At 53.8% G+C, this 18,181-nt stretch overlaps 5 protein-coding genes across 5 annotated transcripts; 2 read left to right on the top strand and 3 right to left on the bottom strand.

The window, feature by feature from the left end:
- Positions 1-220: 220 nt before the first annotated feature.
- COL26b_003092 (uncharacterized protein) lies at positions 221-2,703 on the bottom strand (the record flags this gene model as incomplete). Its single annotated transcript, XM_053175997.1, has 2 exons — positions 221-2,559; positions 2,625-2,703. The coding sequence occupies 2 exons, from the start codon at positions 2,701-2,703 to the stop codon at positions 221-223; spliced, it is 2,418 nt and encodes an 805-aa protein (XP_053040164.1).
- Positions 2,704-5,714: 3,011 nt separating this feature from the next.
- Positions 5,715-8,347, top strand: COL26b_003091 (uncharacterized protein; the record flags this gene model as incomplete). The annotated part of the gene is made up of 4 exons (XM_053175996.1): positions 5,715-5,813; positions 5,882-6,268; positions 6,332-7,969; positions 8,033-8,347. The coding sequence occupies 4 exons, from the start codon at positions 5,715-5,717 to the stop codon at positions 8,345-8,347; spliced, it is 2,439 nt and encodes an 812-aa protein (XP_053040163.1).
- Positions 8,348-10,905: 2,558 nt separating this feature from the next.
- Positions 10,906-12,106, bottom strand: COL26b_003090 (uncharacterized protein; the record flags this gene model as incomplete). Its single annotated transcript, XM_053175995.1, has 2 exons — positions 10,906-10,994; positions 11,119-12,106. The coding sequence occupies 2 exons, from the start codon at positions 12,104-12,106 to the stop codon at positions 10,906-10,908; spliced, it is 1,077 nt and encodes a 358-aa protein (XP_053040162.1).
- A 3,123-nt stretch (positions 12,107-15,229) lies between these two features.
- Positions 15,230-15,838, bottom strand: COL26b_003089 (uncharacterized protein; the record flags this gene model as incomplete). The annotated part of the gene is made up of 3 exons (XM_053175994.1): positions 15,230-15,301; positions 15,370-15,534; positions 15,746-15,838. 3 exons carry the CDS (start codon positions 15,836-15,838, stop codon positions 15,230-15,232), a joined length of 330 nt encoding a protein of 109 aa, XP_053040161.1.
- A 679-nt stretch (positions 15,839-16,517) lies between these two features.
- COL26b_003088 (uncharacterized protein) lies at positions 16,518-17,221 on the top strand (the record flags this gene model as incomplete). Its single annotated transcript, XM_053175993.1, has 3 exons — positions 16,518-16,670; positions 16,739-16,811; positions 16,872-17,221. The coding sequence occupies 3 exons, from the start codon at positions 16,518-16,520 to the stop codon at positions 17,219-17,221; spliced, it is 576 nt and encodes a 191-aa protein (XP_053040160.1).
- Between the last annotated feature and the right edge of the window lie 960 nt (positions 17,222-18,181).

Raw genomic sequence — 18,181 nt, 5'->3', positions numbered from 1 at the left:
ACGTACACAGAGTCCATATCAAGACAGTCCATGATGATTATGACATTCACGCAAACGTTCATTCCATCCTCGTGTTTATCGATGCTTACAAAACGCCTCGCCCAGAGTCATGCATGCCTATAACAAAAAAACACGGTGCCGAATCTTTACTCCATCGCTACCCCTACCGTTAAATCCTCAACTCCAAAAGTCCATGTCGAGAAAGTTCCGTCGTGATTCATTACGCCTTGAGTTCCAACATGCGACATCGCGTGCAAAGCACAATCGTCTTTTCTCCGTCGTCCTTCGGAAAGATTTGGCCATCATCAAAGCCTCCATTGCACGCAGCGCAGCGGAAGCATTCGTCATGCCACTCACCCCCTAGGGCCCTGATGTACTGCCCGATGACGGCGCATCTGCACTTCTTGCACTTGGGTGCCCTTCGTTCTGTTCGCTTGGTCTGGCAGTTGATGCACCAAGCATATCCGTCCTTCTCGATATGTGTCATGCCTTTTTCGAAGGGGTCTCCGCACTCGGCACAGAAGAAATGGCCGTAGTGCCAATGTTCACCGAGTGCGACCACGTGCTCGCCGAGGATAGGCGTTTTGCAGTGCTTGCATCTTGGTGCAAAAAGCTCATGCCAATCCAGATGGCAATAGAATCGCAGTCGTTCATCGCCGTCTTCGGCCACAGTTTCGCCCGGTGCCTCGTCTAACACCTCGCCGTTCTCCCGACGCCTGATCCTGTCCAAGCGGTTCTGACGATGTGCCTCTGGCTCGGGGCTGATCTCTAAAGCTTCGAGACCAGTACCGCAGGCAAAACAGCTGAAACATTGGGGATGAAAGCGTTCTGTCAGCCCGGCCAGGGAGACGAACCTACCCTCGATAGGAAATCCACACTCGTGGCATAGAGTAGTCGAGCGATGCCCAGCGCCGGGTGCTGGTGACCAGTGACGTTGTGGGCGTTGAAAAGGTCGTCCTCTACCTGGGACGGCTTTGGGGTCGGGCAGGGGCCGTGGTGCTCCTGCTGCATTGCCGTCGTCGGGAGTCACAATAACAGGTATACTTGTGTTCGTTGCAGCCGGCTCGTCAACGCCGGCGATACTTATTGACGGCACGGCCGGGACCCGGCGTGTCCCGTCCGTCGATAAATCCTCCGGCGCCACCACGATAGAAGGAATTTCCACCGGCTGGTTCTTTTGGCTGGAAGCTCCTGTGTCGGAGGTGCCGAAAGCCGATCCTGGCCTTGCATCAGTTTTCTCGTCCGGAGCTTTCCAGTTCGAGTCGAAGCTTACAATCGGCCGTCCAGGTCGATCACTGACGGCCGTGGGCGTTGGCAGCTTCGCGCTGCGATCTTTCAGCTTCATGCTGGTAGCTCCCCTGATATCGTCGCTGCGGATCTCCATCCCGTTCTTCTTCGGCACGGTTCCATCCGCTGCAGGCTTTGGGAAGGACGTATTGGTCGTGTACTGTGGGTTCCGCGATTGGGAAGGCGGATTGCGGTGGATCTCAACTTTGCACCTGGGCTTCCACGGCGCCACACGGTCAGCTGGCGGCCCAGCCGCGAAGCGCACCTGGCTTTGAGGGTTCTTTGGCTTGTCCACGAGAGGAAGATCCGGCACAGCCTCCGATTTGGGCTTGGGTGCTCCTCGGCGGTTGTTGACTTCAGGCTCCTCCCAGATCTGATCCCCTGAGAACGGCTTTTCTACCTCGCCGCTGATGTTGCGTTTCATGCTGCTGCGGCGGCGGCTGATGGACGCAACCCCAGAGTTGGAATACATGGCACCAGATGGACCGGATATTTCACAGTCCAAGGAGGGGCGTTCCGGGCTTTTCCCCTCTCTTCCAAAGCTATCACGCGACAGTGACAAAGAAGGACGTCCGTCGCTGTCAGTGGAACTGCCTGAAAACGACCGTGTAGTGTCTCTAGCCAGCCCAGAAGGCCCAATCTCATTGCCGTATTTTCCCACACTAGCAGTGCGCGCGTGGGCATAGCTGTTCTTCCTCAGGTGAGGCTTGTATCGATATGGTGCATTGGGATCGGGAGGGGCAACCCCATTCCGATGCTGCCAGACCAATTCTGAGGCCTCGTCAAGAGCAGCATTATAGATTCTCGTATCATCGTCTTGGGTACTAGTGGCATCACCTTGGACATTGGAAACGCAGGCTCCGTCGCCATTGTCGTCCTTGATGCGCATATCGTCCATAGCCTGACGAAGGGATACTGCTTCTTCCTTTTCCATCCATCTTTGCCCCCTTTCCATATATGTGTCGGTGGGTACAACCTCGGAAGGCTTCAAAGGTGTCGCAGAACGGGGAGGGTAGTAATCGCGGCCGGAGATGCTGGACATGGAGTAGCGGGAAGAAAAGCTGGCATTGGCCGGGGGAGGGCTGGGTCGGGCGGAGATGTCGACAGAGCTGGGGATCGACACAGCAGGACTTCCAGAACGGGAAAGAGGTTCAGAGGTGTTCGGCTGGTCATGAGAGGGACGTTTGGACCTGGCCGTCGACGATGGAGGCTGTGGTCTCGCGCCACCGGGGCGAGCGACACGGTTCGTTCTGAGATTGGCGAGGTATGCAGCTAGAAAGTCAGGACGTTAGCAATAGATGGGAAGTGGAACTCTACTGCGTAGAATTGTTCCTCACCGAACTGCTCGTTGTTCATGTACGTTGGAGACGGAGGCGTCACTTTCCTCGTCCTCTCCGCACTTCTCCGTCGGTGCATGATGGAATTGAGGTACGGCGGACACCGAAAATGCTCATACACAGAGACAGATGTTGAGCCGGCGGGCAGATTGTGAGTGCGAAGATGGAAGAAGGTGTCCAGTGACAGTGCGGGGGAGGGCACGCAATGAAAAGGGTTTGGTGTTGCTGCGAGACTTTTCTATGAAGGTAGAGATGCTGGCTAAAGCTGTGAGGCATGGGCTTAGGCATGCGAAGGGAAACCGGTGGCGTCCTTGCCTTTGCCAGCGTGAAACTGAGATGTTGAAGATATATCTAGGCCATGTGGTCAGCGCTGGTTGGTTGTCCCGGCAACAATGACTCCCGAGTTTGTGGGTTCATGGACCATACCTTACCTAGTGTACCATGCAGTAAACGCTCTCGAGGTACCTGAGGTAGGCACATTGGAGTTGTCTGTCTTAGGTAAGGTGAGGGAGGGGTTCTTCACCGTGCTTCTTTGAAAAAGCCGACCGCCCTTTCCTTCGATTCCGGGGCGCAAGCCTGGTACTTGTACAATGTCACCTTCCCTCAGCACGCGGGGAACAGCAAGGTTCTTGAACTTGAAAGCGCTGGGTAAAGGTAGGTGTACATTGACGTCCGTATGCGTACTGCGTAGTAGCTTGAAGATAGAAAATGCGGTCAAATACGCGGTAGTGCTCTCTGGAGTTGAGTAGCTGGAACATTCCCTGTGCTCCTGTCCAATGATGCCATGCAATGGTGGCGGTTCAAGCCCGTCGTCCCGCCAGGTTCCTGCAGGAAGTGTGTTTACCAGCGTCACAAGTCTGACACGACAACCAGACAGTCTTGGTTCGCTGGCAACAATGCAAGGGCTGCTTACAGGTCTACAGCTTTTCGAAGCTGTTTTTGTCCTAGGGCGACAGGTCGAGATGACTCATTCGAGAAGTAAACATGCGAAGGGGGAGAAAACAATGATGCATGAGGCTTCATGTTCCTTGTGGATTCCCGCATGAACACCACCCTTTCCAATAATCTTCGCCCATGATTATACCAAGCAAGCTTCCTGGGTCTGCGTGCGCAACGTTCCGCCACAACTGCGCAGGTTGGTTTGGGCTTGAGGATTTATTTTATGCCTTCGCTAATATACAAAGTATGAAGCTGTATTGCTGCGTCGGGTGCTTATGTCCAACTACCCAACGAAGATTACAATCAGCGAAAGACAGCTTGTCACCACCTTAACTCGCCGGGGCGCGCATCTCCGTCTTTATCTTGGCTATCTTTTCCTGACGCTTGTTTCCGCGCCAGCCCGCCCTTGCTGTCCGGCATTTGATCGTTGCCGAAGCCTAGGTTCTTGAAGTCGTCTTTGGCCATTAGATTCCTGCCGAGCCACCGACACAGTCAACATGGTTGTTTACGACCTCATGGACATGACAAATCCATGTCGATATCTTACCTATCCATACGACAAGCCAGGTAAGACTTGGCAAGATCGCGACACTGAGCGTCATTGACGCCGCGGACTTTCTTGATGCACTCGAGGTAGTTTGAGATGACATGCTTGCATTCACCTGATGGGCGTCAGGATAGTACCACATAGCAACGTAAGAGTTCCCGGCTAGAGAGCATTGTGATTGACCGCGACACAGTCTGACTTGACTTACCATCGTGGTCCAGAGGGAAACTGCCACGCTGAGGACTGTGAACAATATCCACGGTCAGTCAAGTGAGTTACCAACTGAAAGCAAAAGGAACCAGAACGCAGATGTCTGCACGCACGGGATTGGTTTGGCATTTGCCTGGCGGGCCCCAGGGCCACCGAGTTGACTCATGGTCTCTGCTTCCTTCTGGTGTTCCTTCTTTTTGGGGTACGGAGTTGTTGGTTATCGCTGTTTTGCTTGCCGAGGTTGTGAAGATGTTGGAAGATCTTTGGACTGGAGCCGTTTTAAGCCTGACTTGACAGACGCAAAAACGCGCCACGCCAACTGCTTACACGAAACAACTGGGATTACTAGGTCTGCATAAAAGATACACTGGGCATCATGTAAGGCAATATCTTGGGTTGAACCCTTTACAAAGCAATGACATCGTACGCACATGGAACCTCAGGTCGATCGGCTTCCTTCCATTCCATCCATCCATTGTGTGCTTCGGTCGGGAATATCTGCATTGCCGATGCTTCGACCTAGGTGAGATCCAGTGAGCCCCAGCCCGTGGGGTGGCCCGGGTTTGCAGGTCCTGCAGGCGTCCGATCAAGAACTCAGATCCCTCAGAGGACAAAGCTGAGCTAAGCATCGAGTAAATGTATGGATACCTCAGGAACCAGAGTGAGCAAAGACACTGGGCACCTGAGGCTCATCGCTTGCGCATCCAGTGAAAATGCTGTCATTCTTCACCCTCAACGTGAGCTACCTGAACAGAGCAGGGTACGTACCGTGGACTGGGCAGTCTGTGTAGTGGGCGTGGACCTCTGCAACCCCTAAGCCCCCAAGGTATCCATAGCCAGCAAACACCAGCATTACGGCAGCATTACGGCCCTTGCACCAACTTTCTCTGAGAAGGCGGCTTGTGGACCGCGCATGAATTCTTGAAATTGGACGACGCGAGCAACATCGGCTCTATCATATCGAACGAGTCCTCCCCGATTCATCCAGTCCCAAGGGTTACCGTGCTGCTCCCTGAGCTTCCTTTTCTTTTTTCTTCTTCTTCGCTCTCTGTTTCTGGGACCCATCGACAGTCGGAGGCAATCGACGCATTCAGTCTTCGACCAGAAGACGCTTGCTCCCTTCGTCTGCGTTGCGTTGCGTTGCGTTGCGTTGTGTGTTTTGGTACGGTGCGGTGCGGTGCGGTGCGGTGCTCTGGTTTCTCTGCCTCGCCCAGCTCCTTCGCAGCTCCGTCTTGCTCTGCAACGCCTTCGGTCTTGCATAGGGTAGCTTCGACCTCGTCCGCCAGAAGCTGTGTATACTGCAGTTTTGAACGGAAAACCCCCAAAAGGCACATTGACGATTTCGCCTCGCTTCGACCCAAGTGAATATCACCCACAACTTTTGGTCCAGCACCATGGCGTCCCTCGGAGACGACCTCCTCACGACCGTCAACAAGTTGCAAGACTTGGTGTTCAACACTATCGGGAGCGACTCGCTCGACCTGCCACAAATTGTACGTCATTCTGTCCTCGAACCCACTTACGACAAGACCTCTCACTTACGTGCCTTCTCCTCAAATAGGTTGTTGTAGGCTCTCAGTCCGCTGGGAAATCATCCGTACTGGAGAACATCGTCGGCCGTGATTTCTTGCCGCGCGGAAGTGGCATCGTCACCAGACGACCCTTGATCTTGCAACTGATCAATGTTCCCGAAGACGAAAACGCCGCGGATCCTCTGCAAGACCCGTACCGGTCCCCCGATGTTGCCCGGCGATCCGAATGGGCCGAATTCCATCATATTCCCAACCGCCGTTTCACTGATTTCTCCGACGTGAAGCGCGAGATCGAGAACGAAACGTCCCGTGTGGCTGGCAATAATAAGGGCATCAACCGGCAGCCTATCAATCTCAAGATTTACTCCCCGCATGTCCTCAACTTGACGCTCGTCGACCTACCAGGACTCACAAAGGTACTACCAACTTCTTCCTAAAGCATACCCGGTCTACACCGTCGTTCTGACGTTATTCGACAGGTTCCCATCGGTGATCAGCCCACGGACATCGAGAAGCAGACGCGCAATCTCATCTCAGAATACATTGCCAAGCCGAACAGTATCATTCTCGCCGTCTCCCCCGCGAACGTTGATATCGTGAACTCGGAAGCTCTGAAGCTTGCTCGGCATGTTGATCCTCTGGGAAGGAGGACCATCGGTGTACTCACCAAGGTTGACCTGATGGACCATGGCACAAATGCGTTGGATATCTTGTCCGGCAGAGTCTATCCCCTAAAGTTGGGCTTTATCGGTGTTGTGAACCGTTCACAGCAAGACATCCAGGGGAACAAACCTATGGAAGAGGCTCTCAAGGCTGAGTCGGACTTCTTCCGCCATCACCCGGCGTACCGCAACATTGCCAGTCGCTGCGGAACTCACTATTTGGCTAAAACGTTGAACACCACTCTCATGGCTCATATTCGCGAGCGCATGCCTGACATCAAAGCGCGACTCAACACCCTGATGGGTCAGACGCAACAGGAATTAGCGAGCTATGGCGACATGCATTTCAGCGGCAAAGAGCACCGCGGGTCCCTCATTCTGCAACAGATGACACGATTCGCCACGTCATTCATCTCATCCATTGACGGTACCTCGACCGAAATTTCCACCAAGGAGCTGTGTGGTGGCGCCCGCATTTACTACATCTTCAATTCGGTTTTTGGCATGTCTCTCGAGTCTATCGACCCAACGTCAAACCTCTCAGCTTTGGATATCCGCACGGCTATCCGCAACTCCACCGGCCCTCGTCCCAGCTTGTTTGTGCCGGAAATGGCATTTGACCTGCTCGTGAAGCCACAAATCAAGCTTCTTGAAATTCCCAGCCAGAGATGTGTCGAGCTCGTCTACGAGGAGCTGATCAAGATATGCCACACATGCGGTTCAACTGAGCTTTCTCGCTTTCCTCGGTTGCAAGCAAAGCTGATCGAGGTTGTTTCCGATCTGCTGCGCGAGCGCCTGGGGCCTACATCATCATATGTAGAATCCCTGATTTCGATCCAACGCGCTTACATCAACACGAACCATCCCAACTTTTTGGGAGCCGCCGCAGCTATGAGTAACGTTGTCAGCAACAAGCAGGAGAGAGAACGAAAACGCCTCATCCAGGAGGAGAGAGAACGGCGGGAGAAGAGGAGGTTGAAGGAGCTTGGCAGCAACGGTGTTGAGGCACCAGACGACGAGGAGGCCAACGCCGCTGCCCCCGAGAAGGCCGACCCGGCATCTCTCCGGAAGCAGGCCAGCAAAGGAGCACGCAGTCTATCCCCAGGTGTACGGGAGAATGGCGCTACTGGGCTGAATGCGGCATTGAATGGAGCAAGATCGGGATCTCCCTCCAGATTTAACGGACAAGGCCTTGGCGGTGCTCGCGACTCGTTCCTGACCTACTTCTTTGGCAAAGACGGTGCTTCGCCTATTGGGACACCCCAGGGCATGTCCCCCACGCCCAACTCCTCCATCGCCCGCCATGTAAGCCAGACTTCTGAGCCCACATTCTCGCAAAGCATCCGCCGGGCCGAAGAAAAGGTGGCTTTGCGGACCCCTACCCAGCCCCCGGTTCGGGAAGACGAGCTGGATTTCCCCAACTCGAACCGATCTGTAGACTTTGGAGCGCCATTCGTAAGTTGTCTTGGCAACACATCAAGCCCCTTAATGAATTCCGTATACTTACATCCACTCCAGGGCGCGACAGGTGGCGAACCAGCCATGACGGAGAGGGAAGCCATGGAGACGGAGCTTATCCGAGCACTCATTTCCTCGTACTTCAACATCGTGCGCGAGTCGATCGCTGATCAAGTCCCGAAGGCTGTCATGCACCTGCTGGTGAACCACTGCAAGGACGTTGTCCAAAACCGACTTGTCAGCGAACTTTACAAGGAGGTCCTTTTCGAGGAGCTGTTGTACGAAGACGACGGTGTCAAGAAGGAGCGTGAGAAGTGTGAGAAGCTGCTCCAGACATACAGGGAGGCAGCGAAGATCATTGGCGAAGTGTTATAGATATGTGTTGGAACAGAAACAGATGCTGGCGAATCATGCGCCTCTTGTCTACACTAGTCCTGTCAACTCTTCTTATTTCAGTATCCGCGAAGTGGGCATGGTGAGGACCTAGGTCAGGTCCCTGGCGTTTCTACGGACACGGTCAGGAATGCTGTGAGGATCGACACTATTGTACACGGTTGGGTCATCTGTCCCACAGCGTTGCTAGCGGTGTGTGCCTCTGCTGTGCCTGAAAAGCGAATACGTGTGTAATACAAGGGCCTCAGCTTTAAACATCTCATTTCAGTGCACCTTCTACGTGGTCCTTCGCTCGAAATATGTGTCTGGATTTCTAGACTCACTTAGATATGCGTCTACACAGGCAGGGCCCTAGCGACCAGCAAAGCAGCAATCTATTAATTAGGCCTCTAAACAAATGAAACCCCGACCAATCCCTTGTGTACCCCAACAAGCAGCTTTTGCTCAGTGTCCGACATGGCGACCGCCACCACGGTGAGAAACGTGAGCTGGGTTCCTGGGATCGTATTCTTCGTAATGAGAGATATACTGTGGTGCTTGCCTTGGGGGTGCCCGAGATCGTCGCATCTGAACTAGTGACGGTTGCACAGTCGGCGCGACCTCTTGGGGCGACGTGTAGTCTGATCTGCGTCGAGCCGTCGAGTGTGTTTCCCGGCCTCTGCCTGCTGAATAGTCTTCTCTATGCGATGCATACCTGGCCGGCCGCCTGATCACATATTCTCCCTCTGCATCCCTCACATGGACTATTTCGTATGCTTCTTCGTACGAGATTTCGTGGGGCGCTGGCAGTGCTTCGCGGGTATTAAAGCTTCCAGTACTCTGTCGGACGCCAACATGGCCCGACAAGTCAGGCCCCGTTGGCGTTCGTCGTGGGCATGAAGCCCTAAAAGGATCATCGTGAAATGGGTCCACAGGCAAATCACTTGATGCAGAGTAGCGGTGCTTTCCTCCACGTGGGGCTAGATGGCGAGGAGGTGTCCGGCTTTCCATCACTTGATAGTGCTCGCTGTCCAAGACCGAGTCGATCTCGTGTGTTGGTCCTTCCCAGACCTCACCACGTACTCTGCTCAGTGGTTGATATGCCTGGTACCGCGCGGGCTCGTCGCGCTCTCGGGCTAGGTGTGACTCCAGAGCAGCAGTAAGATTGAAGCCATCAGGCTCGTTTGACTGCCGCGTGGTCGAACAGGCGGACCTTCCCTCCACAAGCGCCACCCCATCTGATTGGGTCAATGAGTCTTGCGGGAGGAAACCATAAGGCCTAAGTGACTCTGCCCGGTCGAACCTGGTGTAGAATCTTGAGTAGTCCTGCGAGCCGCGCCTCGGATATGAATCGGTATGCAGCTCAGCAAGGTAAAGGCTGGAGTTACGAGACTGCCCACGAGAACTGCCGTCTCCCGACAAATTAGAATGCCGATCCAGATGTAAAATACTCTGTTCAGGGTTCAACTTGTGGGCTGGACCAAATTGCTGCATAGCGCTGCTATCCCCATGTGACTCAGCATGGGAGCTGCGAGATGCCGCCACTATCTCGTCGTCCTTGATTCGTTCCTTCCAGATCTGCGCATCGCATTGCTGTCGAATATACCCGGGTTCTTCCCGGTCCGGCTCTCGCAACTCGTTACCAGATCCGTCAGCTCGGGGCCATGGGCGAATAGGTTCTCTTTTATGATCAAACACCCAGGGAACAGCTTCGTGTACTAAATTGAACTTATGACCGCTAGTTCCAAGAGTCGCCTTGAAAGCACCTAGCCCAGGCAGTTCTGGTAGCAACAGCATGTCTTGCGTCCAGTCCATATCCATTCGGCCCTGGGGTTCGGCATGTTGAAGGCCGAGATGGAGACTCTCGAAGTGATTGGTGAGCTGAGGCAGAGAGAAGGTCTTTCTCTCCACGAAGACGTGCGGAGCATTGCCCAGACCCAGTGTGCAAGCTCGGCACATTAAGCCATTCACGTTCCGGACGGGACGCATACCTTTGTGGTTCGAAAGACCGTCGTTGAACATTCGAAGACTTGGCGTTTCTGAGAAAGCCAATCGGAAGCGTTTCACTACGTGGTAAAATGTAACGCAGACCTTCAAAGGCCCTGGTATGTCCTTGATGCTGGAGAGCGTGTTCCAAACACCTCTTGCGTTACGCACAAGATTCTCGAGCTGAGCGTGATATGTCGGCTGATACAGGCTGCTTTGGGACACTTGGTATTGCGGCTGAGCACTGGGGTGAAAATCAGCTGCACTGTTTGCAGTATACTGAGTTGTGGCAAGGAAAGGCGGCGCCATCATAACTGAAGGGAACTCCGGCGGCGGGCCATGATCGAATAGCCCATGTCCTGGAGGCGCAGATGGGTACGATACTGATGCACCTGCAACGAACGCTGGAGGGCCGTAAATGCCGGAATCGAGGACACCAACTCCGTGATATGACGGAGTTGGACCGTATGACACAGCACGTTGTGGGGGAGGGCCTGCTTGCGCCGAAGCCCCAGCTGAGAAAGGGTATTGTATCGGAGCGGGATTGCCTCCGTTCGCAAAGAAAGCTTCGTGGCCTAGATGTGACGACGGACCAAAAGCTCCTTGTTGCTGGGGCCCATGCGATGGATTGTGGCGCGGTTTCTTCGACGTTCGAGGATAGGTACTAAATGGCGACTCTGGTGGCCACTCTGCCCTCCAATGAACGACGACATTACCAAGACTCAGAGCTTTGGTATGCTTTGCCGCGTAGTGCTGTATGACACCCTCGAAGCCGTAATATCTATTACTGTCACAACCGTTGCACAAAAACAACTCCTTGCGGTGAGACTCGGTGTGGGCCTTGATTTTCACATCAAACACCCATTTCATGTTTTCGAGAGTCAGCTTTTGTGTGAAGGGTCCCTGTGGGGGGTCGGCTGGTGGTTGTTGGCCATTTGCAATGGCATCTGCGGCGTTCTTTGCCACGTCTGAGTAAAATCTGGCCCGCACAGAGACCAGGACATCAGCTGCAAATCGCGGGCTATTCTCCCTGTTGACTTTACGGCCCTTGGCCCAATTGCTCCGAATGGTCTCGTCGGCGTACTTGGCTATGCTCGCACGTACCGGGCCTTGGATGTCGTCCCAGTCCTTATCCGAAACTTCCACTGGTGCGGGCTCGGCTGCTTCAAAAACCGGCCTTTGAATGTTTGCAAGTTTCTTCTTATTTTCCTCCTGCTCAGCGCCAGCGCGCTGGGCAAGCAATCTCGGCTGGAGGAGACACCAAGCATCGTCATCGAGCGTTGCGGTGATCTGAATAGCTGCCTGAAATGAGGGAATGTGCACGAGAACGTTCGGCGGCAGTGGCGGATCAATCAACATAGCCCGCCGCTCAATCTCGATGCGTCGCAAGGCTTTTCGCGCGGCAGCCTCTTCTCGAGTCCTCTCTTGGCGACCTTGAGATACTGTCTGCGGTGCATTCGCTATCATGTTTGACCGGCTCAAGGTGTCGGCAGGCACGGTAGCTTCAAGCTCGTCGTGTAGAACTTGGATCTCGAAGGGCTGGTCCTCCGCGATGATCGTTGGTGCTGACGAAGCAGGCTGCCGCATATGCAACAAGCCTCCAGTGAGAGCCCATTTCTCCCATCGCGAGGCGTCTTGCCTAGCATCTTTCCCTCGGGCTTCCAAACCCTTGAGCCATTCCTCGACTGCCGCGGCACCTAGACCTTGTACCTGTTGAAGCTCGGCCTTAGCTGTCTCAATGTGCGGGGCCCAAAAGACTTTTGTCGTTTGTGGCATTTCTTCATTGGATTCGACCGACAGAGTGCTCGGCGAGACCACATGAAGCTCATTCGTAACAAATACAAAAGGAAGAGCAGGGATGAGTGACGAGGGCGTGGTTGATGAGAGCAACAGATCAATCTCCTAGAGACCGGTTAATTCAAGCCCAACAGGACGTATAGCATAGAACTCGCCTTGACGGAGTCTTTCAGTAGGCACTGGCCGCAGCAGACAGTGCCAAAAGCAAATACAGTCGCCAACCCATCAACCCCTGGCCCTTGCCGACAGGAAGTGATTTTGTCTCGCTTATGAGTTTCCTTGACCGTTGCGCACCGTTCACAGACTACGGAGCAACACAAGCGCCACATATCGAGCTCTGTCTTGTCTTGTAAGGGTGCCGGCATCCCGGGGCAGAAGAGCCTCCGAGACGATTGCCAGATGATGTCAGGCGTGATAGGTTTGCAACAACCTGTAACCGTCTCATGAATTCGCTGCTCGCTGATTGACGATCGCGAATCGAGACACATGTTGAATAATCTGTTCGTTTGTAATAAGTTGCCCAAATCTTTAGGATGCACTAAGGTGAAGATATGTTGCCAAACTGTGGATGGAAGGACGTAACCCTTCTGACATAATGGCTTTTCCCCAGAGCCACGCCTGGGTTTCTTAAAATTGACTTGGCCGCCTTGATGATCTCCGATATCAAAGGAACTGTGAACAGACTTGCGTTTGTGCATCTGAGCCGAAGCATCACGCAAGCCGGATTTCGGTTGCTCGGGAGCGCCGGTACCATCCGGCACCATGTCAACGAGAGCAGACGACTTCCCGAGGGTCGAATCGCGCTCGAACAGCGTACTCCTCTCGTCTTCGGCAGAGACATCGAGCAATGGCGATGCCTTCAAGCAGTGGCTTGTGCTGCAGCAGCTCTCAGACCATGGTAAGCTCATGGTTTCCCTTTGTTGAGGATGAAATTGTGGGCCGAGCTAAAGACAAGCCAACAGAGATGAAATATGTTGCCAATAGGAAAACGGCAACAGTGATCGTGGGAAGATAGTAGAAGATGAGGAGAAGAGTAGGGCCAGGGTTTAGGGGGAACATAGAGGTCAGAGCATGAACACTTGTCAAAGTCTTGATGTGTACCAAGTACAACAAGCGCCGAGTCTTATAACTCGGATGGCACACCTCTTCGTTCTAGCCGCTGTACCTTGAGTATGGCTTTGGGCAGTGCTCGCTCTTACAGCTAGCTGTGAGGATAGAGGCTACGGATGTAGAAGAGATAGACAGATATCAGTCAATCACGAGTCGATCATGATCCGACACGCTGTTTGACGAACGAAAGTGGCGGATTTGCAGCTTCGACGCGCTCAAGGCCTCGTTCCGGGCACTGCCGGCAGAAGCTGTTGTACTGGAAGATCTCGGGTCAAACCCCAAATCGTGAGTATGACGAACGTGCCGCGTGAAGTCAATCCACCCTCTTCACCGTTTGGCCGAACGGGCGTATCGAATCGTGTCCGATGAGGGGGCACGGCGAAGGAGTTGTCGCGAGGCTGAGATGATGGTGCTATCGTTCTGGAATTTGCTTTTTCGGCACGCTTGTCCAACCGGTGCCTGGGGTGAGCAAGGCAAGGAACGTCGAGCGTTCTGGAACCGCAGCGGTGTGCCTGCCTAGGTACTTTACCTACCTAGTGAGGTGACAGGTTGTACTGGGAAGTGGGGGGCGGGTGTAGGTAGTTACCTAAGGCAGGCACTTGGGCGCTGAGGCGCTAATATAAGGCGCCTGTGCGCAGCTCTCAAAGGAGGTAAGGTGCGAATACTGACAGGACTGTGGTCATTGGCACCTCAATTACACCTGTGACTGAGCTAGCCTTCCACGAAGCAGGTAATCAAGCTCGGACCCACGCCGTCTCTTACAGAGACTTTTCGCATATAATATCAAGCTTTTCGAGAAGGTCACTGAACATGAGTGCGTCACTAAACATGTGTGCGCCTCGATTCACTATTCATTAGGAATAATAGTAATCAGGGATGTCATTTATCACTTGCTATGGGGTTGCGCTATCCATTCAGCCAGCAATGTAGAACGGCAAGCTGCGTACCGATTATTGGCGAACGTACCGGGTTAGGCGCTGCACGATGTCGGTCTTCCACATAGTCAGTGATTTCCGGCAAGCAATCGTAACTGCTAGTATCGTCCGGCTGGCAAATCCTTGTAGACGGTTAGCTTTAGGCTTGCCGGGAGGTCCATTGTTCGAGCTTCTCATCTGTGTTCCCGCCATCCTCAGAGGCCTGGACGCAAAGCCTCCTACGTAGAGCCATGTCCAGACCTCGACGACGCCGATGATGTACCACGACGCTTGGCCCCAGCTGGTTCGTCTCTCCGACGTCTTCTTTCTTGTTGCCCATCGTGGTCTGATTTGGTACCGCCCTTGTCGCTGTCCGGCAGACCAGAAGCACTGCTGCTGCGACATTTTTGACGTCCTTGTACGCGATTCTCAGCACGATTGCTGTATGACTGGCGTCTGGGGCTGCGACTTCGGGATCTCGATCTTCGCGATGACGCACTGCTCGAGGATCTGCTCCGGGATCTCCTGTCGAGTACTGGTGATCTGCTTCTAGATGAGGAGTACCTGCGACGCTTGGTGACTGGTCGCCTGTTGGGTGAAGGTGAAGCGGTCGAACGGCTTCTGGAAGGGCTCCGCTTCCGTCGCGTATCACGGTGCCCGGGCGCTGTTCGTCTCGGGGACCTGGACCGCTGCTTGGAAGGCCGTCTAACAGAGGAACTGCGATCTCGCCGAGAACCTCGAGGCGGGGGAGACGGAGAACCACGACTAGAACTGCGTTTGCGTTCACCACTCGTGCTCCGAGACGTGGCCCGCGAGGATGCTGACGCTACTGACGGCGAACGGCGACGACCGGGTCGTCTCCCCACCGCGACTCGGTCTCTTGGAACATAGCTATCACGATGACTGCCACGAAAAGAACCTCTTTCCCTCTGTTCGCGATATCTCTGGGCTGGGGACCGTGATCTGTTTTCGCCAAATCGTCCGCCGTGCCTGCCTCGCTGGTCGTAGTCCCTGTCTCCGCGACGGCCACGCCAAGTGTCGCCACGACCGCGTCCACGGTCCCCACGGTCGCGTTCCCTCAGTCGACTGATTTCTTGTTCCCGTCTTTCTGCGTCTTCGCGTCGGCGGCGAGCTTCGTCTGCGGCTCGATCTGCCTCAATCTGATTGAGCTATCAGCTGTTGTTTCTGCAGCAATGGGCTGTCAACCTGTGCACACACCTTCTCTTGGATCAGTTCCAATTTCTTGGCCTCGAGTAGTTCCTTCGGAACCCCTTGGGGGCTGGTTTGGGCACTGAGGCAAAGCTTCCAGAGCTCCTTGCAAAACGGCGCGGTATCCTTATCCAAAAATCCGGTGAGCTGTATTTGCAAAGACTTGATGTCAGGCTGTCATTTGTTAGCATAAAGAGGTTGCAATGCGGGAGTAAGACAGACAAATCTAGAGCCCTCGATCAAGTTGAAGCAAAGCTCAATGACGACATCGTCCTCACTCCCTAGTATGTCGGATATTTTGCTTGCGATCCACCTGTAAAAAGGAGACGAATTAGCAATTGAACGAGCAGCGAGTGGCAAGCAAAAGGCCCGACTTTTTCATCACCTGAAGGTTGACTTTTTGCATGTCAACCTTTTGGTTGAATTCCGGCGGAAACTTCGTCGACTTCAGCAATTTCGCATCGATGCCAGTTGCCATCTTGGAGGCGAATTGCTCGAATCACGAGCACAAAGTAGGCTAATGACGTAGAAATCGAAGGAGTTTGGTCTCTGGCAAGGGAGCTCGCGGAGAGCCAGCAGAATGTGGACGCTAAGTTGGGATATCTGCTGAAGGTAAAGCAACACTGCGACGCGGTTTGATTCTTGCTTCAGGTGGGAACGGTCGCGGCACCTCAGGTACCTAGGTAGGTAGGTAGTGAAGGTAGTTGCTTTGGGCTATGTTATCTTATCTGAGCTCGTTCCCTTAGTCATGTACCCAGCGGCTGATGCTGTCATTTCCAAGTGGAGGTGTATTGTACATGCCCGTGTTCTGCAGACCGCCTGCCGAATGCTAGGTTTGCGCACGCAATCAGGCAGGCACACGAGGTACCGCAACTAGCTAGGTACTGTGTGACATTGCGGAGCTGTTGCCGTCAGCATTGTATTTATCACCACTACAATGCAACGCTGAGCAATAGTCCAACAGTACCTACGAACTGATCCAAAGGCGATTCACGTTGTCTCATGTCCCATCTACACACCTTCTTCCTCAACCTTGTTGCGACAGGACATTAGAGCATACAGAGAGGCTGCAGTCGTCGAAGCTATCGAACGAGGGTACTGCGGCTGGAAATTCGCCGGTGGTATCCCTGCCGAAGACAATGGGATTGCCGCTCAGAATGAATAACATCCACGCTCCCACGGTACCCTCGGGACCGACCACCAGCGCCGCGAAAAACGGCCACCTCCACCGCTTGAACTTTGCCGAGTTGCAGAAGAAGAAAGATGACATGGAGGCCGAGCTCAAAGCTCTCGGCGCAGTCCTTGATTCTGTAAATCGGACCCCCTAATCTCGCCTCGGCACCGGCATGAACATGATAGCGATCTAACCTGTTTTTAGCATGGTGTTGACATGAGCACTCCTCTCACTACCCGTGACGGTTTCCCAAGAGCAGATATTGACGTCGCCCAAGGTACGCAATGCACATCAGGTTGCAAATGTACCAGTCAACCGGCTGACCGTGGACAAACAGTGCGCACAACTAGAGCCTGCATAATTCACCTCCGCAACGACTACAAAGACCTCATGGTATTGGTGGAGAAGCATCTTCACGAACACTTTGCGAGTCTGCAGGAAGATGACGAGACGCAGCCGGCACCATCAAGAGGCGACATTGGCTTTCTGCCGGACCATGTGCCGTTGGAGACACTACAGGAGCCTTTCGCCAAAGTCAACAGTGTTATCCCTGGCAGCCCAGCCGATGAGGCTGGTCTAAAGCCCAATGACGAGATTCGGAATATTGGCTACGTCAGCCTTGCGAACCATGACAATCTCAAGAAGGTTGCCGAGTGTGTCCAGGGGAATGAAGGTGTAAGTAAATAATCCACTTGGCCGGGTCTACAGCCGCGGACGTGCCAAACTGACAACTTGCAAGCAACCGGTGCCGGTTCGGGTGTCGAGGCCTGGTTCAGGCACACGGCAAGAACTACAACTCACATTGACGCCGACACGCAACTGGGGCGGCCGAGGCTTGTTGGGCTGTCATATCATTCCACTGTGAGGATGAGACGCTAGACTGGCACAGAAGCCATCGTGATGTGCTGGTACGCTCTGCGTTGTAAAGCACGCAATGGTTCAATCGTGACGTCTGACTCACAACAATACAACGAGGTCTTTAGGCTGCAATCGTCACCTATACGATGATCGAGCGTTGGCAACTACCCAGGCACGGAGCAAGGCTTTACTTTTTGCTGCCTGTAGATAATCAACCAATGGGAGTATTTCTCAAAGCAGCAGGCGGGAATCCGATGTCAGGCTCGCGTTGTCGTGTGTGTTTGTGTAAGGAACACCCAACGATGCCGTATAAATCCAGATGCCAAGTAGCAGTAAATATTGCCACACTCTGGGGAACAGCCACACAAGTCGACTGACCAGCGGCGCAACCCGTGATGCAGTGTCGCGACCCCTCGTTATCGAGGACCTAGGTACTATGTAGGTAATTACAGCCTAGCAGTGACAGACTAATTAGTGGGACCGGTGAATAAATTTTGTAAATCCACAAGGGGACTAGCGCCAGACCTACCGGGATGGGAAACTTTCCGAATTTCTTCCAAGTCTTTCCTTTACCTGAGTTGCCTGAGAGAAGGTGAAGTGCCCTGCCTGCACCTCACTGGATTTGACCGGCCAGACTGCTCTTGCATGCTACTTGACTACTGGACCACCCTACGCACGTGACCTTCTACCAGGTACCTAAGCAATTGGGTACGTGCCTAAGACAGGACGGGAGTGATTGCACCGATTTTTACAGGCCTTGACGGGGACCCCGCTATGACGAGGCGGCCA

Source organism: Colletotrichum chrysophilum (assembly GCF_026319265.1).
Source record: "Colletotrichum chrysophilum strain AFK26 chromosome Unknown scaffold_16, whole genome shotgun sequence".
Classification (NCBI taxonomy): domain Eukaryota; kingdom Fungi; phylum Ascomycota; class Sordariomycetes; order Glomerellales; family Glomerellaceae; genus Colletotrichum; species Colletotrichum chrysophilum.
This window is presented reverse-complemented; position numbering and strand designations above follow the sequence as displayed.